Source organism: Vespa crabro, chromosome 17 (assembly GCF_910589235.1).
Source record: "Vespa crabro chromosome 17, iyVesCrab1.2, whole genome shotgun sequence".
NCBI classification, from domain to species: domain Eukaryota; kingdom Metazoa; phylum Arthropoda; class Insecta; order Hymenoptera; family Vespidae; genus Vespa; species Vespa crabro.
The window spans coordinates 1,530,001-1,546,966 of record NC_060971.1 but is presented as its reverse complement, the minus strand read 5'-3'; the positions used below and the strand labels follow the sequence as shown (position 1 = coordinate 1,546,966).

Here is a 16,966-nt window from a genome sequence, read left to right as displayed (position 1 = left end):
AATAAATATTTTTACTTGTTTCATAAATATCAAAATTATTAAATAATAAAAATAATTGTTATGATTTATTCGACGATAACGATAATGCACGATAATTATTTGTAATACCATTTTGTTAATTAGGTTATATCGTTAATTATAGATACTATTATTTCGAAATATATTAAAGCGATTTGAAGAAATATAACAATTACCTGATTTATTGTCTTTACGGATATTGCGTAATTAATTTCTAACCGCGTTACGAATTCTAATAATAAAATGAAACAAAAGAGACAATAAAATTAAATCTGTAAGAAGCCTATACTCAAAAAGTCGCGAAAACCGTTACACTTCATTCGAGTTCTACGTTACCGACTAATACGCGTAGAGCTTCTAGACAAGATGGAGGAATTAAATTACTCGATCGATAATTCGATAAAGTAGTATGTTACTTTATTGAGATAAAATGTACAAAAAAAAAACTATAAGCACGCTTGACGATATCGAGAAAAAAATTAATAACTTTTAAAAAGAATTATTTTTATTAATGAAGACCGATATAAAAACGACCTTTTAATTTTTCTTTCAAATCCCTCGAAAAATGCTTAATTCTACTGGCGGGAAAAACGTGCACTTTCAAAATGATTTAGTAGGAAATTCATTGTTTTCAGATTGAGAGCACTGTTTCTAATACTCGATGGTGGAAATGTAACGTTGATCAGTGTTTTTTCATGAGAAACGTTTCTAACAAAACTTTAATTTTTTTTTCGCAATCCACAAGAGAAGAAAGAAAATATGGAATATTCTGACTTTGAAGCTTATTATATGCGTGTGAAATAACATTGGAAGCGTTAGTATGGCTTTCTTTATACTTTTTAAGATATGTCTCGTACAACTTGAGAATAGGTGAGTTGTTTTAATCAACCTTCACGTATTCTAATTAACTTTTTCCTTATCGATGCATACATTATCATCTGAAATTTATTATTTATTTTCATAACTCTATAATAAATCCATGCGCGATTAAGTTTTTATTGAACATTCTTTTATGCTCTTGTATATACAACATACGTAGATTAATGTATTTTAACGAACATTTAATCCAATTGTAAAACGTATCTTTAATATCTTTCAATGGATACCTAGTGTGAATGTTTTATTTATTAATTAACATTAATTTATTTTATTCTCTTATCATTTTCAGTTACTGAATTTAATATAATACTATTGTAGATATTAAGAGAAACAGTACATAAGATAAACATGGCAGTGCATAGACAAGAAAAAGATTATACGGTTGTAAATCTTATCCGTCAAAGGGAAATACAAGTATGATCATTAAATTATTTTATGACAGTCTCTCTGTAGATTAAATTCATCTTTATTCTTTATTTATGTGATATTATATATTATATAGGAATCCATAGCACATACGGTCTCTCAAAAATTACACGTTACTGAAGATTTGGTATTACGATTGGGATTAGAAAAAGAATTGAATGGTCATTCTGGTTGTGTTAATTGTTTAGAATGGGATGAAACTGGAAAGTACGTATCGTTTGTTTATTTTTCAATAGAATGAAACCAAATGTAAATTTAATGTTTTAATAATGAATAAAAATAAAATAAATAAAATTGTCTGTTCTAATAATAACAAACAATTTTAAATATGTTTTTAGAGTACTAGCTTCTGCCTCGGATGATACAAATATTATATTATGGGATCCATTTCGTTATGAAAAAAAGTTAGTTATTCATACTGGACACCGTGGAAATATATTTTCTGCAAAGGTATCTATATATATATATTCATATTATTTAATAAAAGATATTATCATTATAATTAGTATTTTATAAAATCATTTCTTGATTCGTAACAGAAAACATGATACTTCCGCTTTATCAAGCTGAGCTAAGTTACGGCTTCATTATAATCTATATTTATTTTTAGTTCATGCCAAAGACAAATAATAATGTGTTGGTATCAGGGGCAGCTGATTGTAAAGTCCAAGTACACGATCTTAGTCTCACGGAACCGATCCTTGCATGCTATTGTCATCTAGGACGTGTTAAACGTATAGCTACAATAGGAAGTATACCTTCATTATTTTGGAGCGTGGCTGAAGATGGTTTGGTACTGCAGTATGATATACGTGTACCACATACATGTGAAAATAATGAGCCTAACGTACTTATAAACTTGGTAAATCATATGGGAAGATCCGCGGAAGGAAAATGTATCTCCATAAATCCTAAGAGACCAGAATTGGTAGCTATTGGAGCTAACGATGCTTACATAAGGATGTATGATCGCAGAATGATCAAACATTCTCAGGTTTTGAGTATTAAATAATTACTATCATTTTATATATTATTCCAATGGAATGAAAAAAAAAAAAACATTTTCTATGTATTCCATAATATCTACAGGTTCCAATTGTTTTTCCTCACGTTGACTGGGACAGGAGACATCTTAGCTTCATTCGAAGCGGCGAAGGTGATCCAGAGGATAATGTACCATTGGGTTGTGCACAGTATTTTATCGCGGGTTCGTTCGTACGATCAGAGATAGCGTACGCGGCTCCTTTGTACTTACTCCTCCTTTTTGATGCCTGTTACATGATCTCTCTAACGGAGACTATTCTTTAACATTAAATAGGCCATCTGCACTCACGTCCGCGTGATGGTAATAGAAGCCTTACAGCAACATATTTGACCTTTAGTGCCGATGGGAATGAATTGCTAGTTAATATGGGCGGAGAACAGATTTATTTATATGATATCAACAATTCAAAGAATTCAAAAATATTTCAAAGTTATAATATTAAAAATATTTCAGGTAATTATGGATTTTTTTCTTTTTTTTTTTTTTTTTTTTTTTTTCTTTTTTCGTTGACTGCGCATAATCGAATGTAGATCTCTCATGACATTTATAAGTTCGTCAACAATTTTTATTTTTAACAGAGACGAATGAAAAAGATTCAAAATCAAAAAATGGTTGTATAGAAAATTGTGATGTTAATCTTGCTAATACAAATATCAGAACTCTGCCTCATCATGTCGAAGAATTAAAACGTCAGGTATATATTGTACTATGTCATAAGTGAATTTAATGTTATACATATTTATCTAATTATATTTTTATATTACAGGCTAATGAAGGTTTTGAACAACAAAAATATACTATAGCAATCAATTTATATAATAAAGCTATTAGTTACTGCCCCACAGCAGCTGTACTTTTTGCTAATAGAGCTGCAGCATTTATGAAACGCGCTTGGTAAATAAACAATTGTTAATAAACAATAATTTATATATTACTGTGGAAAGAAAAAATCTATATTGCTGTAAATAATATTTTTAAAGCCGTAAAATTTCCATAAACGCAATAATAATGTCATTTACAGGGATGGTGATACTTATGCTGCTTTACGTGATTGTCGGACGACTTTGCTGCTTGATCCGCAACATGTAAAGGCACACTTTAGGTAAAAAAAAAAAAAAAAAAAAAAAAAAAGTATTTGTATTATTCTTCCATTTCTAAGATCAATTTTTTTTTTTTTTTTTTTTAGGTTAGCACGATGTTTGTTTGATCTAAATAGATCAGTTGAAGCTGAAAAAGTTATTAAAAATTTTTTATGCAAATTTCCTGAATATGCGTCCAATTCTGCGTGCAAAGCTTTGAAAATGGATATTAAAGAAGCTATTGATTCAGGTTTGTTTACAATGACTTTTACTTAAAAAGATATAAATTTTGATTGTATACCAAATATTTGTATTCTTCAGGTAGGGACATTGATAGTTTCGAACAAGATCTTTCACGAATCTCAGGCTATGAGAAAGAATGGAGAAGCAATACTATAGATTATAAAATGAGATTTTGCGGTCATTGTAACACTACAACAGACATAAAAGAAGCTAATTTTTTTGGAAAGTATGTGAGAAAATTATTATCACTTATAATGATAAATATATATATATATATATACACATACTTAATAAATAACAATAAAAAAATTATATTAAATATTATTTAAGCAATGGACAATATATAGTTGCCGGATCGGACGATGGTTCCTTTTTTATTTGGGATCGGAATACAACAAATATTATACGTGTATTAAGAGGTGATGATAGAATTGTAAATTGTCTTCAACCACATCCATCAACATGTCTATTGGCAACAAGTGGCATAGATCCAGTTATCAGATTGTGGAGCCCATTACCAGAAGTAAATAATTCAATATTTTTTATATAAATGTTACAATTGGATTATATGATTAAAAAAAAAAAAAAAAAAAAAAAAAGGATGACTAATTTTTTGTATTGAAATAAATTCTAGGATGGCAGTATAAACGACAGGGAAATTAAAAATTTGGAAGATGCTGCATCTGCAAATCAAATACGTATGAATAGAGATCCATTTGAATTAATGCTGATTAATATGGGTTATAGATTTCCAGTTGAACAACCTGAAGAGAATGAACCTAATGAAGAAATTGATGATCAAAACGATCAACCGATTGTTCATCCTTTAAATTGTAGACCAAGCTAAGCCTTTGAGAAAAGAGAAAAGAAACTAATGTCGATTATTTGATAAAATTTTTCTCATCAAAAACTATTGCACGCCTTATATTCGTAATATATCTTATTCCATTTTAATTAGATCCCATTTTTTAGTTACACCACACTTCTCTTATTATTACCTTCTTTATGTTTGATATTAATTTAGATATTCTAAAACCCCGCACATCACATTCTACTCTCTGTTCAATCGAAAGATTCGTTTTCGAACGATAATAGAGAAAAAAATGTACAGAAGAAGAAAATTAATATATGAATTTTTTGTTTCTGCAAATTGTATTTAATAAAATCTAATGTACTAGTTTTACTATTCGTAAGTTAATCTTACCTTTGTTTTATATATATACACACACAAGGATATATATACGTCATATATAATTTATATAAGAAAATATTCTCTTATCACAAACACTTAGAGTAATCAATTACGTCGAGGGTACAAGCTCCCATAAATTTTGTAAAGTACTTCCTTCTCTAGGATCTTCTATGGCCAATCCCAAATAATTTGAAAAATTAGGTTTCCTTTGTGTCGAACCTCCTTCGAAAAAATAATAACCAATAACATCAGAAATATCACCCTGATTATCTTGTATTTCGTTGAAACGTTCTGGATGAATCTCTTCTTCCATCGGTCCCTGCAATTCGTACCTTTATACACTCGAAAAGAAAATATCTTATTTTATATCATCGTATAAAATAAACTTTACCTGATATTCAAAAGTATAATCTACGCCGAAAATCGGTGACTTCTTATACGCTGCTACTAATATATTAATTTCTTTGTGAAGAGTATTAAGTTTTTCTATTGGATTTATACGAAATCCTAAAATATATTCATTATTATCCTTGTCGCTTAATACCACTAATGTTGCTCCAAATTTAGAATTTCTAATTGTAACCTAAAAACAAACCATCCTTCGTAAACAACGCGGTACAGATACGTATGACAAATAACATACAGTCATGAAATATGTATATACGAAGAAACGTATAAATCATCGATTACTTACACTAGCAATCGATAGATATGGCATTGATACATTAAATTGATTATTCATATCTGCAAACCATACGAGTCGAATATTTGTAACTATGAAAGTTCCGATATTTCCCTAAAATATTTATCGTCGATATTTACGTCATTTTTGTTTTCAAAAAAAAAAAAAAAAAGAAAAGAAAAGAAAAAAGAAATTAAAAATTCAATTAAAAAGACAAAGTTAACAATATGAAACCTGTTCAACAGATAAATTCCAAACATCCGGCAAACTTGTATGGACTTTTTCATGTGGCAACAGAGTCAATCTATTTTCATTGACAATACCACTTCTTAATTTGATTTCTCGATAAATTTTTGATGACGTATAAGCTCTATATATAGAAATTATTAATTCATTAATTTATTTTTTTTTATTATTATTACCATTGTCATTATTAAATGAATTATTTTATGATCAAGCAAAAAAAAAAAATTTATACCTATATACACCAATAACTGAGGTATAATGTCTAGTACTTATTGAATTTAAATTTGTGAATATAAATTCATATTGACTATTCCGAAAAGATGTTAAAATGTGTAAAGCTTGTGTTTGTCCACCTTTAACCTAAAAAAAATATATATATATATATATATATATATATATATATATATATGATAATTTTTCTAAACGTAATATCTAATATTTTTTATAAACCTAAACGAAGGATACTTACTGTGCTTACAGTTTTTGAATTTATTGTAACAAAAGTATTGAAACCGATAGCTGTGAAAATGACAAGAACTAATTAAATTCTTTTTCTTTTCTTTTTTTATAAAAAATTGATAGAAACCTAGAATTTATTATGTCAGTTCGAACATACTTAAATTAATTCTTGGTAAAGATAAGGAATGCCATAATATTCGTAAATTCGTTACAATTAATCTTCCATTGTCGCCAGAATTTCCTTTCGTATCTTCTATCATATCGAGTTTGTCTACCATAATTTCACCAACTCTTAATTGCATCTGACTAATTATTAAACTTATTAATAATTATTAAACTATTAATTATTCTATACAAATTCGTTTTCACATTTTCTTTCATTTAATATCGCCAATTAAAAACTCAAATTAAAATATTATATATGAATATATTTAGAGTCCAAAACTTAAATAATTATATTCATAAAAAAAAAAAAAAAAAAAAAAAAAAGAAAGAAAGAAAAAGGAAAATAAAGTGCGCAAAAAAAGAAAATATTTTTCAAACGTGCTACAGTTTTACGAAATTATTATTCTGATAAAATAATTACTTGTAAAATACATCGAATCTTATTTCTTTATCTTGCCACATTATGACGTATTTGAATAAAACCTGGAAAAGTTTTAATCGATAAAGTTAATAAAATACTTCAAGTAAAGAACGTTGTTCGTCAATACCTCAATGCTACAAACACAAAAACAAATATATATATATATATATAATACGCACGATGTGTATCACAATGTTGCGTGGTTACGAAATGGCGCCAATTTTTAAATTTCGTAACATAAAAAACTACATACTGTTAGACAAATACAAAGAAAATATTTCAAATCTTATATATACGCATACAGATAAGTTTAAAATTTAATAATTTTTTTTAAAACTAAAATATGTTAATAAAGAAAATTATCATTAAAAATAACAAGTAAGTATTTTTAAACAATTCTAAATACACAGCTATACACGTTATTTGCATATTAATCAATTAAATAAATATGAATTAATTTATAATATTATAAAAGAATTATAATTAATTCATTAATAATACAATTCAATGTAATAATAAACTCAAAAAGATATACTCTTTAAATAATAAATAATATTGTTTCTTTAATTGCAGAATATTTGCAATTTTAATTTAAGATGAACCTTCAATTACCAAAATTTTATTTTCTATATTTACTATAGAAATGAAAAAGAATTTACAAAAGAAAAATATCACATATTTCTTAAAGCAATAATAAAAAGCATCGTAATATATCATGTATATACAAATGTGACCGTACACCGTGCGCGTATACACATTCAAGTAAATTCTAAATGAAATTTGTTCTATATAAGGAACTAATATGCATACAGACAATATTTGGCAATATCAATGGTAACATAAAATTTATCAATTCTATTAAATTAAAATATACTGAAAGCTAAGTTGACATCATTTATATTATTGTTGTTTTATCAAATCCTTGTTCTCAAATACTTTAAAAAAAGGTAGACTATTATTATAATTATAATTATAATTATTATTATTATTATTGTTGTTGTTGTTGTTGTTGTTGTTGTTGTTGTTGATGTTGTCGTTATACTTATGAGAATTTGTACAATCGTGTATTTTTTTTTCTTTTTCTTTCTTCTTTCTTTCATTTAAATGATATATAACGTTAATTCGTGTAAAGAAAGTATGATATTATGTCCAGTTAAATGTTCTTACTCACATACGTATGATTTCGACATCGTAACTATGTACTTATGTTATTAGTACTATGCTGCGTATCGGTATTTATGTCAGTTGATACAGAAAAACTATCACCGGGATTATTATTCTGTCCATTTTCAGCTGTATTATAACTAGAAAACGAACAAGCAGGTGCGCTTCTAGGTATTACTGCTGCTGCTTCAGGAAGAAGCGACGTACGTTCTGTTGCACTTCCCCATGCTTGTTGATAAGCACTGCGTCCTCTAATTCTGCGACTTAGGGATGATCCAACAACTCCTAAGTGTTCTTTAATATCGTTATGTACATCGGAAACATCCCACATTGCCCTACATAAAAATCCATATACATATAACTTCTATTTAATCTATTGATTAATTATACATTTATCTAATTGTAATATAAATTTGATACAACTAATTATGATCGAGAATTGATACATACCTAAATGCGTCCCACCAAGCTTGACTCTGTGCTAAATTTACAAATGGTTTATACGTAAAACTGTAATGATGTGCTATCGCAGCTAAGAACATTTCAATACAAATTAAGAAATCTTGTAATTTGGAAGATATATTTCTTATAAGATGTGTGTTATACGTATTAAATATACTTGATATTACGTTAAAGTATACCAACAAAGCGATTATAAATCCTTGACTGTAAGAAAAAGTGAATGGAATTAATGTTATTGCATAATTAATTCTCTTTCTTTCTTTCTTTTGTCATTGTAAAAGAGTTGGCATAAGAAAACTTACAAAAACGAAAAGAAAACGACTGCTTTAATACACAAAAACTTCCCAATTGGTTTCATTGGTTTTAGAGCTTCCGAATTAGCACGATAGAAAAGAACTAAGCAATACATTGCAATAAATTGAGACAAATTATTTAGAGCGATCATGTATGGAAAAGCAATATCTGCTCTAAATTCTCCTTCTCCATATACTCCATTTAATTCGCATATACTAGAAAGATATAATAATATAAAATATATATGAGAAATTATATAAAATGTTTTATGACAATGCGAGCTATTTATGTAGAAAAATATCATTGTTATATTAATTTAATAATACTTACAAAGATACTAAAGTTGATATAGGCCTAACTGCTGTGTATTGTAAAATACCGTGTTTGCACATATGTACAAATTCTCGTCCCATTTCCCAATCAGGAAGACAGCATAAAGGAAACATATGATGTACCTGAGGAGACATCTCCAATCTGTGTTCTAATTGATGATCTGCATTTAGATAGGCCAACAGATACATCATGAAATTATATATCACGTATGCCTCGTAACACTCTCTTATACTATCGACGTATATACTGCCTTCAGGATATACAAGTCCCAACCACTATAACGTCAATCGAATAAATCATAAATATAATACATATAATTTCAAGATTATTTTAGGATATACTCACAGCATTTACCGCATAAATAGGTACCATCCATAATATTCTAAACAAAATGATAATATTTGTTAAATAATTATAATATAAAAAAGATATATATATATATACACATACACAAAATAACATAATATACCTAATGATATATTTTTGTAACCTAGGTTGAGTGTAATATATCATATGTTGGACGATTTCGTAAAAAGCGATAGGCAATGCCAATAATACAAACGCTCCACCCACCAATGCACCTTGCTTTTGTTTATCTAAATCATTCTTAATAGAATTAGCTATTAAAAGCGGTACTAATATAACAATTAAGAGAGCATACAAGCAAGTCAAAACTGGTAATATCCATAATCTCCATCGTCTACAGATTGAAGCCATTGCTTTTATATGATGTACAGTATTTCACATATTTTTGTAACTTATACACTTTCATACTGAAAATAATAAATGCGGCTATATTGCAAACTATTATAAATCATTATTTGAGCAAATATAAAATGAGTATAATATATCAGTCTACCGATTTTATCGCTCAACTGATAAGACGTTATTTACTTTCATAAAAATCATATAACGGGACATTAACAGCATTCATCGTTAAAAAATAAAAGTATATTGAAATAATATAAACGCTTTAGTCACCACAATATCGTTAATAAAATTGTGAATAAATAAAAACACTAGGAGAAATCGGTAAACAATGACAGCTTAATGTCAATCATTTTAACCTCTTCTTTCGAACAACGTTAATCAATTCGCATTGATATTATTTCTTCTTCAAAATTCATTGAATTTATCTATACGACATAAATCTTCTAAAAATACAATGTGTTTATCAAAATATATATTATTTATAAAGTAACAATTCCACCATCGCAAACGTATATTTTATGGATCGGATAAAAACTAACATAATTAACTTCAACTTAGTACGTCCCTGTGATACTGACTCGCACATCGATAGTACAAATATCGAGAGAAAAAATCCACCAATCATGATGTACCTTTTTCTAACAAAACTTTTAGACCTTCAAATCAATTATCAAATAATTATTTGAAGTAATAATATATCTATCATTGATTGTCGAGAAATTTCTACATAGAAAAATAAATATAAATATTTAACTAATTATTCGATCAAGTTCGATTTATTTTTTATGCTTTCATTAAAAAAGCGACGCTTCTATGAGCTAACCCTGATATAAATGTTCTCTATATAAATAAAATAATATATTTATTTATTTAATATTATTAAGAAATATTAACGAGTGATACGTCTATGTATCTGTATATAATGAATTTTCAAACATAAAAGTAATGATATAAAATTTTGAGATTCTGATTGGTCAGTATTATCGAAGATATAAGAATTGGCCAATCAAGACTCAGCATAATGATATGTTACACTTTTATACATTTGAATTCAACTTTTTTCGCTGCAGATATTTATATGCATGTAAACAATTTTTATACTTTATTAAATTATATGAAAAAAAAAAAAAAAAAAAAAAAAGAAAAAACAATGATTTTGTATCTATGTACATTACATTAATGTTATATTCTATACAACAATTATATAGCATGGTTTATTTTATTGGCTCATCCGAAGATGGTACAGTAGTTGCGTTATCATTGGTTTGCGAAAGTTCGTTCAATTTAGCTAACATCTTTTCTTCCTTTAATTTCTTTTTAGCCTCTTTCAATTTCTTTTTCTCTTCCTTCTCTTTTTCTGCCATTGCTGCTTTAAATTTCTCATCATGTATAGGTACATCAAATCCAAGCTGATACCTAACTTCTTCTATTAAACGTTCTTTATGTTTCTTTGCTTCTAATAAATCTGCTTCTTTCTTGGCAAGTCTTGTATTCAAATCGTTTATCCATTTGCCCAGTTTAGCCATTTTTTGAGATATATCATCTTCTCTAAAAAATTTTGTAAGAGATTGATGTAGATCATTGTCAAAAATAGCAGTCAATACATAGGAAGCTACTAAGTCTTTTATATATACATATATATATATATATACATATATAAGACAAATGTATACAATTATAAAAATTTTATACCTAGCCTTTATAGCTTCTGCCTGTTGTCTTTTTTTCTCTTCTATCCTAGCCCATTCCTCTTGAATACTATATGGATAAGCAACTCTTTCATATTCCTTCATATCTTCAACTTCTTCTGGCGTTGGCCAAGCAAACCCTGCTGGTACTTCTACTGCTTTCATACCATACCTACCTAACATACGCTTCTTATATTTCACAGTATTATGAAACCATTTAACAGATTCATTGTAAGGACGTTGTCCAAATAATATATTTCTATGATTCGGATTAAGTCTCGACTTATCCCTTTTTTTTTCAATTTCATTAATCTTTTCTTGCTGATCGTGATCATAAATAGGCGTCTCTTCTGCGATTTCATAAATGGATTTTTTACCGTCAACAATAACATCATTCTCTGTTTTTGAAGTAAAATATCTACTGTTTAATATATTTTGCCTACGTATATATAAAAATGTATTAAAATTAAATAGCGCTTTTAAATTCATCTTTCTCGTATTTTAATATACGTTTAGTCAATCCTTCTTTTCCTTTTCTCAATATCGCACACAATAATATTATTACAATAATATAATAATTTGATTTTAGGTTATGATTTCATTCATATAAATGCAACATTGTTCACAAAGATGATAGACAGTGTTTAGTTATACGCACTATCCTCCATTTGTAATAGTGTTACTACCTTATTCAATACGCATACTGTAAATTATTTTATTGAATTAATAATTGATATATAAAAAAAAAAAAAAAAAAAACAAACTTTAAAAACTTCACAATAATTTATTCTATGATTATTATTGAAATAATATCATATGTTTTTTCTTGTATCTATATTTTTCTCTACTAATCGTCTTCATCGAATAGACGTATCGTATCGGTGAAACGACCAATCAAATCGTCAAAATCATTTTCACGTAAACCAATCAGAATCGATACTATTGTATATAAAGAAAAGCAATTGGACGTAACAATCGAATAAAATTCTACCTAAATATTGAATATTATCTAGAAAGTAGAAAAATCAAGATTAAGAAAAAAAAAAGGACAGATTTTATCGTTGTAAATTATTTACAAACTATTAAGATCAGAGGTAATTAAAGAACGTAACGCGAACGGGAGAGCGAGCGCGCGCGAATCAAACATTATTATTAAAAAGTTAAATAATCCAATCGGGGTTTTTTTTTTTTTTTTTTTTGACACAAAAATATCTTTTAGTAAAAAAGAGAATAGAAATTTTCCATTATCTTGATCATTAAAAAGAGCAAGGTCACGTAAAACAGTTCGTACGTTCGTAAGTTTATTCGATATTGTTCGTTCGCGATGAATGATAAAAACGTTCTAATGTAATTTAAAAGATTAATATATTAATCATCCGCGTGGTTCCCAAAACAAGTTGTGACTGTGACGACGACGACGACGACGACGACGACGACAACAACGACAACGACGTCGACGACGACAACAACGACAATAACAATAACGACGACGACGACGACGACGACGACGACGACGACGACAACGACAACGACAACGACAACAACGACGACGACAACGGTGGTGTTAGCAGAAGCAGTAGCAGCAAACGATAGCGGGACAGCTGCGATCGAAGGACATGAATAGGTGTGAGAGAGAAGGAGATAGAAATAAGAGTGTTCCGAGGAAAGCAAAAGGGAGAAGGCCATAAACACACAAGATTGGAACGTTTCTGCACTACTTCTATATCCTTTGTGTCTGGATTGGATAAAGGGAAACATGTTATTAAACGGTCAGACTGCAATCATCAAGTTCCTTCAAAAATATTATCTTTACTATTTCGGTTGTATTCGAATGAAACGATAAGAAGAAAAAAAAAAGCTTAGCTAATAAGACATTTTCGCGCCGTACGCAACCGACGCGATCTCTCTCTTTCTCTCTCGCTCTCGCTCTATCTCTCTATCTCTCTCTCTCTCTCTCTCTCTCTGTCTCTTTCTCTCTCTGTTGTGTGTGTATGTGACAGCAAATAAGATTAATGTTAACTTGGGGTACCCTTCATAGCAATCCTTTTCTTTCTTTCTATTTTTCTTCCTTCCTTTCTTTTTTCTTTTCTCTCTCTCTTTTTTTTTTTTTTATATCTTCTTTTTTATATCGATAAACGCCTTCTTCTACCTACCGTTACGGTTATCTTTCGCGAGCTACGAATTTTCTATCATTCTTTTTCTCTCTCTCTCTCTCTCTCTCTTCTTTTTTTCCCGCGTAAAATTGATGCACTTAGATTTAGATCGCACACGTTTAACTCACGAAGAGAAATTCATCGAAGTCAAGGTTATATGCGTGCGTCTCTTTTCCCCAATGTGTATTGTCAAAATCAGCTGCCATTACTATAGCGTGTTGTACGTACGTACGATTCTGGACTCTTGTCGTCGTGTGAGCGTCGTGTTTCTTTTATTTTACGATATGTTGTTCACACTGTATTGTGTCCCCCGGTATTATTTAGCTTAGTTCATTTTTTTACGTTATCATTATTAATTCGATGGAAGAAATTTAACAGCGTTGTTAATCTTTCTATCGAGTTATTATATTTTCAAATAGAATTGTTTTCATTTTTTTTTCTTTTCTCCTTCCTCTCTCTCTCTCTCTCTTTTTTCTTTTTCTTTCTCTCTTTTTTTGCTCTTTATCTCTCTAACTCACTGCGTGTAAATGTAAAGAATGCATGGATTTTTATAAGTTTCGTTCATTTTTCTTTTTTGTTTTTACTTTGGCATGCAGTACTATTTAAGAGTTAATGATTTTTTGTTGTTGTTTTATGATTATTATCATTATTATTATTATTATTATTATTAGTATTAGTATTATTAGTATTATTATTATTATTATTATTATTATTATTATTATTATTATTATTATTATTATTATTATTATTAATATTATTATTATTATTATTATTATTATTATTATTATTATTATATAATGCAGGTATTTATTTTATTTAATATATAAAATATATTTATAGTATTCTTGTGTATTCTATTTTTGAATGATTAAATTCGTTTCTTGTATGAAAAAGTAATATCGTAAAGTTTATGCGACATTAATTTTGTCATAAGCGTTTAATAAAGCATCTGAGAATATGATGCAAAAGCGAATTGAATGATAGGACTATATATCGGTTACAAAAAAAAGTGAACCTTCATAGCAATATTCGCAAATGCTTTGTTATAATATAGATATAGTTTATGAATATAAAAGAATATATTTAATCATATTTATTTATCATTTATACATAATATACCCCTTTTGCAGGATTTTCTTATAAAGTCTTGCTACGATTAACAAAACTATACGTCTACATATAAATGTTCACATGTTCCTTTGTGTTCGTATATATTTTTTTGTTCCTTGTTTTTTTATACATGTATGAGATCTGTTACAGATTGAAGAAGAGAAATCAAAGTGTACAAGCATAGAATAAAACAAAGGAAATATTAAGATTGATTATTCCTATCTTCTCTTTGCTTAAGGGATAAGCAAGCAGGTGATATTTTAAGAAAGATTTATAGTTCTTAAAGGGAGTGTAAGCAACGATTAAACGTAATAGTGGTAAATGCGGTGGTTGAAGGAGAGATGGACCCATCAATGTTTGTTACTTACACCTCTCAAACGAATGGAGTTCCATTGGAGTCCAAACTTGCTACCTACATGGTATAAATATCTTTTTGACTCTGATATATATATATATATATATATATATATATATATATATATATATGTAAAATGAAATCATATTAATATGGACGTTATATTAATATAATTGTATTTAATGATGTTTCTATTCGAATAGAATCGTCAAAGTCCTGGGACAACGCTAAATACTACTGTGGTAACAAAACAGCTGTCCAATCTTTCTCTTGATTCTCAAAAGAAAGTAACTGCCAGTCCAGAATTTGTACCAGGAAGAGGTCTAACTGGTAGCAATAGCAGTTCTCCTAATCTTTTCAATAATTCTTATCACTCTCAAGAGAATGTAGGTGGTACAACTTATTTTTATCTTGGCAATGCTGCCACAGATGCTGTTGGAGGGGAAGAAGGAACTGATGGTGTAAGTTATTTTGAAGAATATTTCTTATCGTTGTTTATATACAATTATAAGATTTACATGTACTTAATAAATTTCCAGAGAGCAGCAAATATGTGTTATTTTATAATATGATGATTGCTCTTTATTGGTTCAGATTACTACCATAGGAACAGGCCAAGCAGGCTATGTATATCCAGGTACACCAGCTCATTTGCAACCATCGAAGACTTCTTCATCGAGTAACTCCTCTGCCCCTTCCACACCCCCACCACAAGCAGCTCCTAGCTTTTTTATCAATGAAACTATAAGAATCGACATTCTTCAAAAAAATGCATTAGTATTAGCTCAACCCGACGTGGTGAGATTTCCTGACCTGCCAAATGAAGTAGACAATTATCATGAGTTATGCCCATTGGAACCTATTCATAAACCGACTTCTACGGTACTTGGATATCAAACTTCAACGTACAAAGCAACAAGTATAAAAAGCGGTACACGTTATTGTTTACGCCGTGTTCATGGTGAGCACCAGTGTAATCATATAAAATATATTGTCTATTGCATTATTTATTTCTCTGTTATAGAAATTGTATTGTATATACTCTTGAAATGTCCTTAGATTTCAGACTCGCAAATACCAAGTGTATGGTTTTGGTTGATATGTGGAAGCGACTAGAGCACACTAATTTAGTTCAATTAAGAGAGGTCTTTACTACAAAGGCCTTTGGCGATCATTGTACGTAATTGAAAATTATCAATTATATATTTAAATATATAATCAAATATCTTAATACTAATTTAATATTATTACAGCCATGGTATTCGTATATGATTATCATCCTGGATCAGAGACGTTATTAAACAAGCATTTTTCTTCGAGCGGTTTGAATGGCTATACCGATCCATTTTCTTCAGATCCCAATGCTCCACGACCGTACAGTCATACAAAAAATACTATTCTTAGACAACAGCATAGTAGTATGCTTCCTGAAAGCATTATATGGAGTTATATCATACAACTTACTGCCGCGCTTCGTGTCATTCACGCTGCTGGTTTGTATTAATTATTCTAATCTAACAATACGCTTGTCCTTAGCATTTACAATATTACAATAAAAATAAACGCATTTGGCAGGCTTGGCATATAGGTGTTTGGATCCCACCAAAGTATTACTAACGTCACGTACACGGCTTCGTTTGAGTTGCGTCGCTATACCGGACGTTGTTACATTCGATGGAACCGCAACAAATCCACTTACACTCATACCTCATTATCAGCAAGAGGATTTAATAGCACTAGGAAAGTTGGTATTGGCTTTAGCATGTCGCAGTCTTCTTGCCGTCCATCGCGACAATATGCAGGCCTCTCTTGAGCTGGTCGCACGTTCCTACTCAACCGAT

The 16,966-nt window shown here is 28.9% G+C and overlaps 5 protein-coding genes across 21 annotated transcripts in view; 2 read left to right on the top strand and 3 right to left on the bottom strand.

Moving 5' to 3' along the window:
* The first annotated feature begins 662 nt into the window (after window positions 1-662).
* On the top strand, window positions 663-4,873 carry LOC124430143 (WD and tetratricopeptide repeats protein 1-like). Of its 5 annotated transcripts, none has more exons than XM_046976297.1 (14): window positions 663-832; window positions 1,216-1,311; window positions 1,400-1,530; window positions 1,662-1,773; window positions 1,934-2,320; window positions 2,413-2,530; window positions 2,642-2,821; window positions 2,947-3,062; window positions 3,135-3,262; window positions 3,390-3,470; window positions 3,555-3,697; window positions 3,769-3,916; window positions 4,021-4,213; window positions 4,325-4,873. In XM_046976297.1, the coding sequence occupies exons 2-14, from the start codon at window positions 1,246-1,248 to the stop codon at window positions 4,535-4,537; spliced, it is 2,016 nt and encodes a 671-aa protein (XP_046832253.1). In that variant the 5' UTR covers window positions 663-832; window positions 1,216-1,245; the 3' UTR covers window positions 4,538-4,873. The 5 variants fall into 5 exon arrangements, with proteins under 5 accessions (XP_046832253.1, XP_046832252.1, XP_046832251.1 ...); XM_046976296.1 differs by having other exon boundaries at window positions 1,187-1,311; XM_046976295.1 differs by having other exon boundaries at window positions 663-888.
* Window positions 4,874-4,928: 55 nt separating this feature from the next.
* On the bottom strand, window positions 4,929-8,098 carry LOC124430145 (Bardet-Biedl syndrome 5 protein homolog). 6 transcript variants are annotated; one of them, XM_046976306.1, is made up of 8 exons: window positions 8,027-8,098; window positions 6,427-6,575; window positions 6,280-6,347; window positions 6,043-6,170; window positions 5,799-5,934; window positions 5,577-5,678; window positions 5,274-5,465; window positions 4,929-5,201 (listed from the first exon to the last, which is right to left on the bottom strand). In XM_046976306.1, exons 2-8 carry the CDS (start codon window positions 6,569-6,571, stop codon window positions 4,992-4,994), a joined length of 981 nt encoding a protein of 326 aa, XP_046832262.1. In that variant the 5' UTR covers window positions 6,572-6,575; window positions 8,027-8,098; the 3' UTR covers window positions 4,929-4,991. The 6 variants fall into 6 exon arrangements, with proteins under 6 accessions (XP_046832262.1, XP_046832263.1, XP_046832264.1 ...); XM_046976307.1 differs by lacking the exon at window positions 8,027-8,098 and adding an exon at window positions 6,856-7,377 and having other exon boundaries at window positions 4,929-5,188; XM_046976308.1 differs by lacking the exon at window positions 8,027-8,098 and adding an exon at window positions 6,856-7,377 and having other exon boundaries at window positions 4,929-5,185.
* On the bottom strand, window positions 8,027-10,388 carry LOC124430144 (transmembrane protein 184C). Of its 4 annotated transcripts, none has more exons than XM_046976302.1 (7): window positions 10,359-10,388; window positions 9,578-9,881; window positions 9,454-9,490; window positions 9,106-9,383; window positions 8,784-8,990; window positions 8,470-8,685; window positions 8,027-8,354 (listed from the first exon to the last, which is right to left on the bottom strand). In XM_046976302.1, the coding sequence occupies exons 2-7, from the start codon at window positions 9,823-9,825 to the stop codon at window positions 8,051-8,053; spliced, it is 1,290 nt and encodes a 429-aa protein (XP_046832258.1). In that variant the 5' UTR covers window positions 9,826-9,881; window positions 10,359-10,388; the 3' UTR covers window positions 8,027-8,050. The 4 variants fall into 4 exon arrangements, with proteins under 4 accessions (XP_046832258.1, XP_046832255.1, XP_046832257.1 ...); XM_046976299.1 differs by lacking the exon at window positions 10,359-10,388 and adding an exon at window positions 9,968-10,352; XM_046976301.1 differs by lacking the exon at window positions 10,359-10,388 and adding an exon at window positions 10,003-10,352.
* Window positions 10,389-11,019: 631 nt separating this feature from the next.
* On the bottom strand, window positions 11,020-12,233 carry LOC124430146 (probable DNA double-strand break repair Rad50 ATPase). Its single transcript, XM_046976311.1, has 2 exons — window positions 11,512-12,233; window positions 11,020-11,367 (listed from the first exon to the last, which is right to left on the bottom strand). The coding sequence occupies exons 1-2, from the start codon at window positions 11,994-11,996 to the stop codon at window positions 11,034-11,036; spliced, it is 819 nt and encodes a 272-aa protein (XP_046832267.1). The 5' UTR covers window positions 11,997-12,233; the 3' UTR covers window positions 11,020-11,033.
* Window positions 12,234-12,800: 567 nt separating this feature from the next.
* LOC124430142 (PAN2-PAN3 deadenylation complex subunit PAN3) overlaps window positions 12,801-16,966 on the top strand; it is a 5,326-nt gene continuing 1,160 nt past the window's right edge. The window contains exons 1-7 of one of the 5 annotated variants that reach the window (XM_046976292.1): window positions 12,801-13,131; window positions 14,921-15,189; window positions 15,329-15,586; window positions 15,720-16,086; window positions 16,185-16,301; window positions 16,379-16,618; window positions 16,701-16,966. The exon at window positions 16,701-16,966 is cut by the window's right edge and continues 17 nt beyond it. In XM_046976292.1, coding sequence (XP_046832248.1) covers window positions 15,112-15,189; window positions 15,329-15,586; window positions 15,720-16,086; window positions 16,185-16,301; window positions 16,379-16,618; window positions 16,701-16,966 — 1,326 coding nt within the window. In that variant the 5' untranslated portion in view covers window positions 12,801-13,131; window positions 14,921-15,111. Of the gene's footprint in view, window positions 13,974-14,466; window positions 15,190-15,328; window positions 15,587-15,719; window positions 16,087-16,184; window positions 16,302-16,378; window positions 16,619-16,700 lie in introns of those variants that run through there. The other 4 variants (XM_046976288.1, XM_046976290.1, XM_046976289.1 and 1 more) reach the window with 4 other exon arrangements.

Bases quoted from the DNA above. Each gene is read 5' to 3' on its own strand.
- LOC124430143 (XM_046976297.1), top strand. From the start codon at position 1,246: ATGGCAGTGCATAGACAAGAAAAAGATTATACGGTTGTAAATCTTATC. The intron at 1,312-1,399 runs GTATGATCATTA...TATATTATATAG, and splicing joins TCCGTCAAAGGGAAATACAA to GAATCCATAGCACATACGGT. The intron at 1,774-1,933 runs GTATCTATATAT...ATTTATTTTTAG, and splicing joins GAAATATATTTTCTGCAAAG to TTCATGCCAAAGACAAATAA.
- LOC124430145 (XM_046976304.1), bottom strand. From the start codon at position 6,896: ATGTGGCAAGATAAAGAAATAAGATTCGATGTATTTTACAA. The intron at 6,171-6,279 runs GTAAGTATCCTT...TATTTTTTTTAG, and splicing joins ATTCAAAAACTGTAAGCACA to GTTAAAGGTGGACAAACACA. The intron at 5,202-5,273 runs GTAAAGTTTATT...TACGAATTGCAG, and splicing joins ATTATACTTTTGAATATCAG to GGACCGATGGAAGAAGAGAT.
- LOC124430144 (XM_046976302.1), bottom strand. From the start codon at position 9,825: ATGGCTTCAATCTGTAGACGATGGAGATTATGGATATTACCAGTTTTG. The intron at 8,991-9,105 runs GTAAGTATTATT...ATATCTTTCTAG, and splicing joins ATATCAACTTTAGTATCTTT to TATATGCGAATTAAATGGAG. The intron at 8,686-8,783 runs GTAAGTTTTCTT...TTTTTCTTACAG, and splicing joins GTCGTTTTCTTTTCGTTTTT to TCAAGGATTTATAATCGCTT.
- LOC124430146 (XM_046976311.1), bottom strand. From the start codon at position 11,996: ATGAATTTAAAAGCGCTATTTAATTTTAATACATTTTTATATATACGT. The intron at 11,368-11,511 runs GTATAAAATTTT...AAAATTTTTTAG, and splicing joins GCAGAAGCTATAAAGGCTAG to AGAAGATGATATATCTCAAA.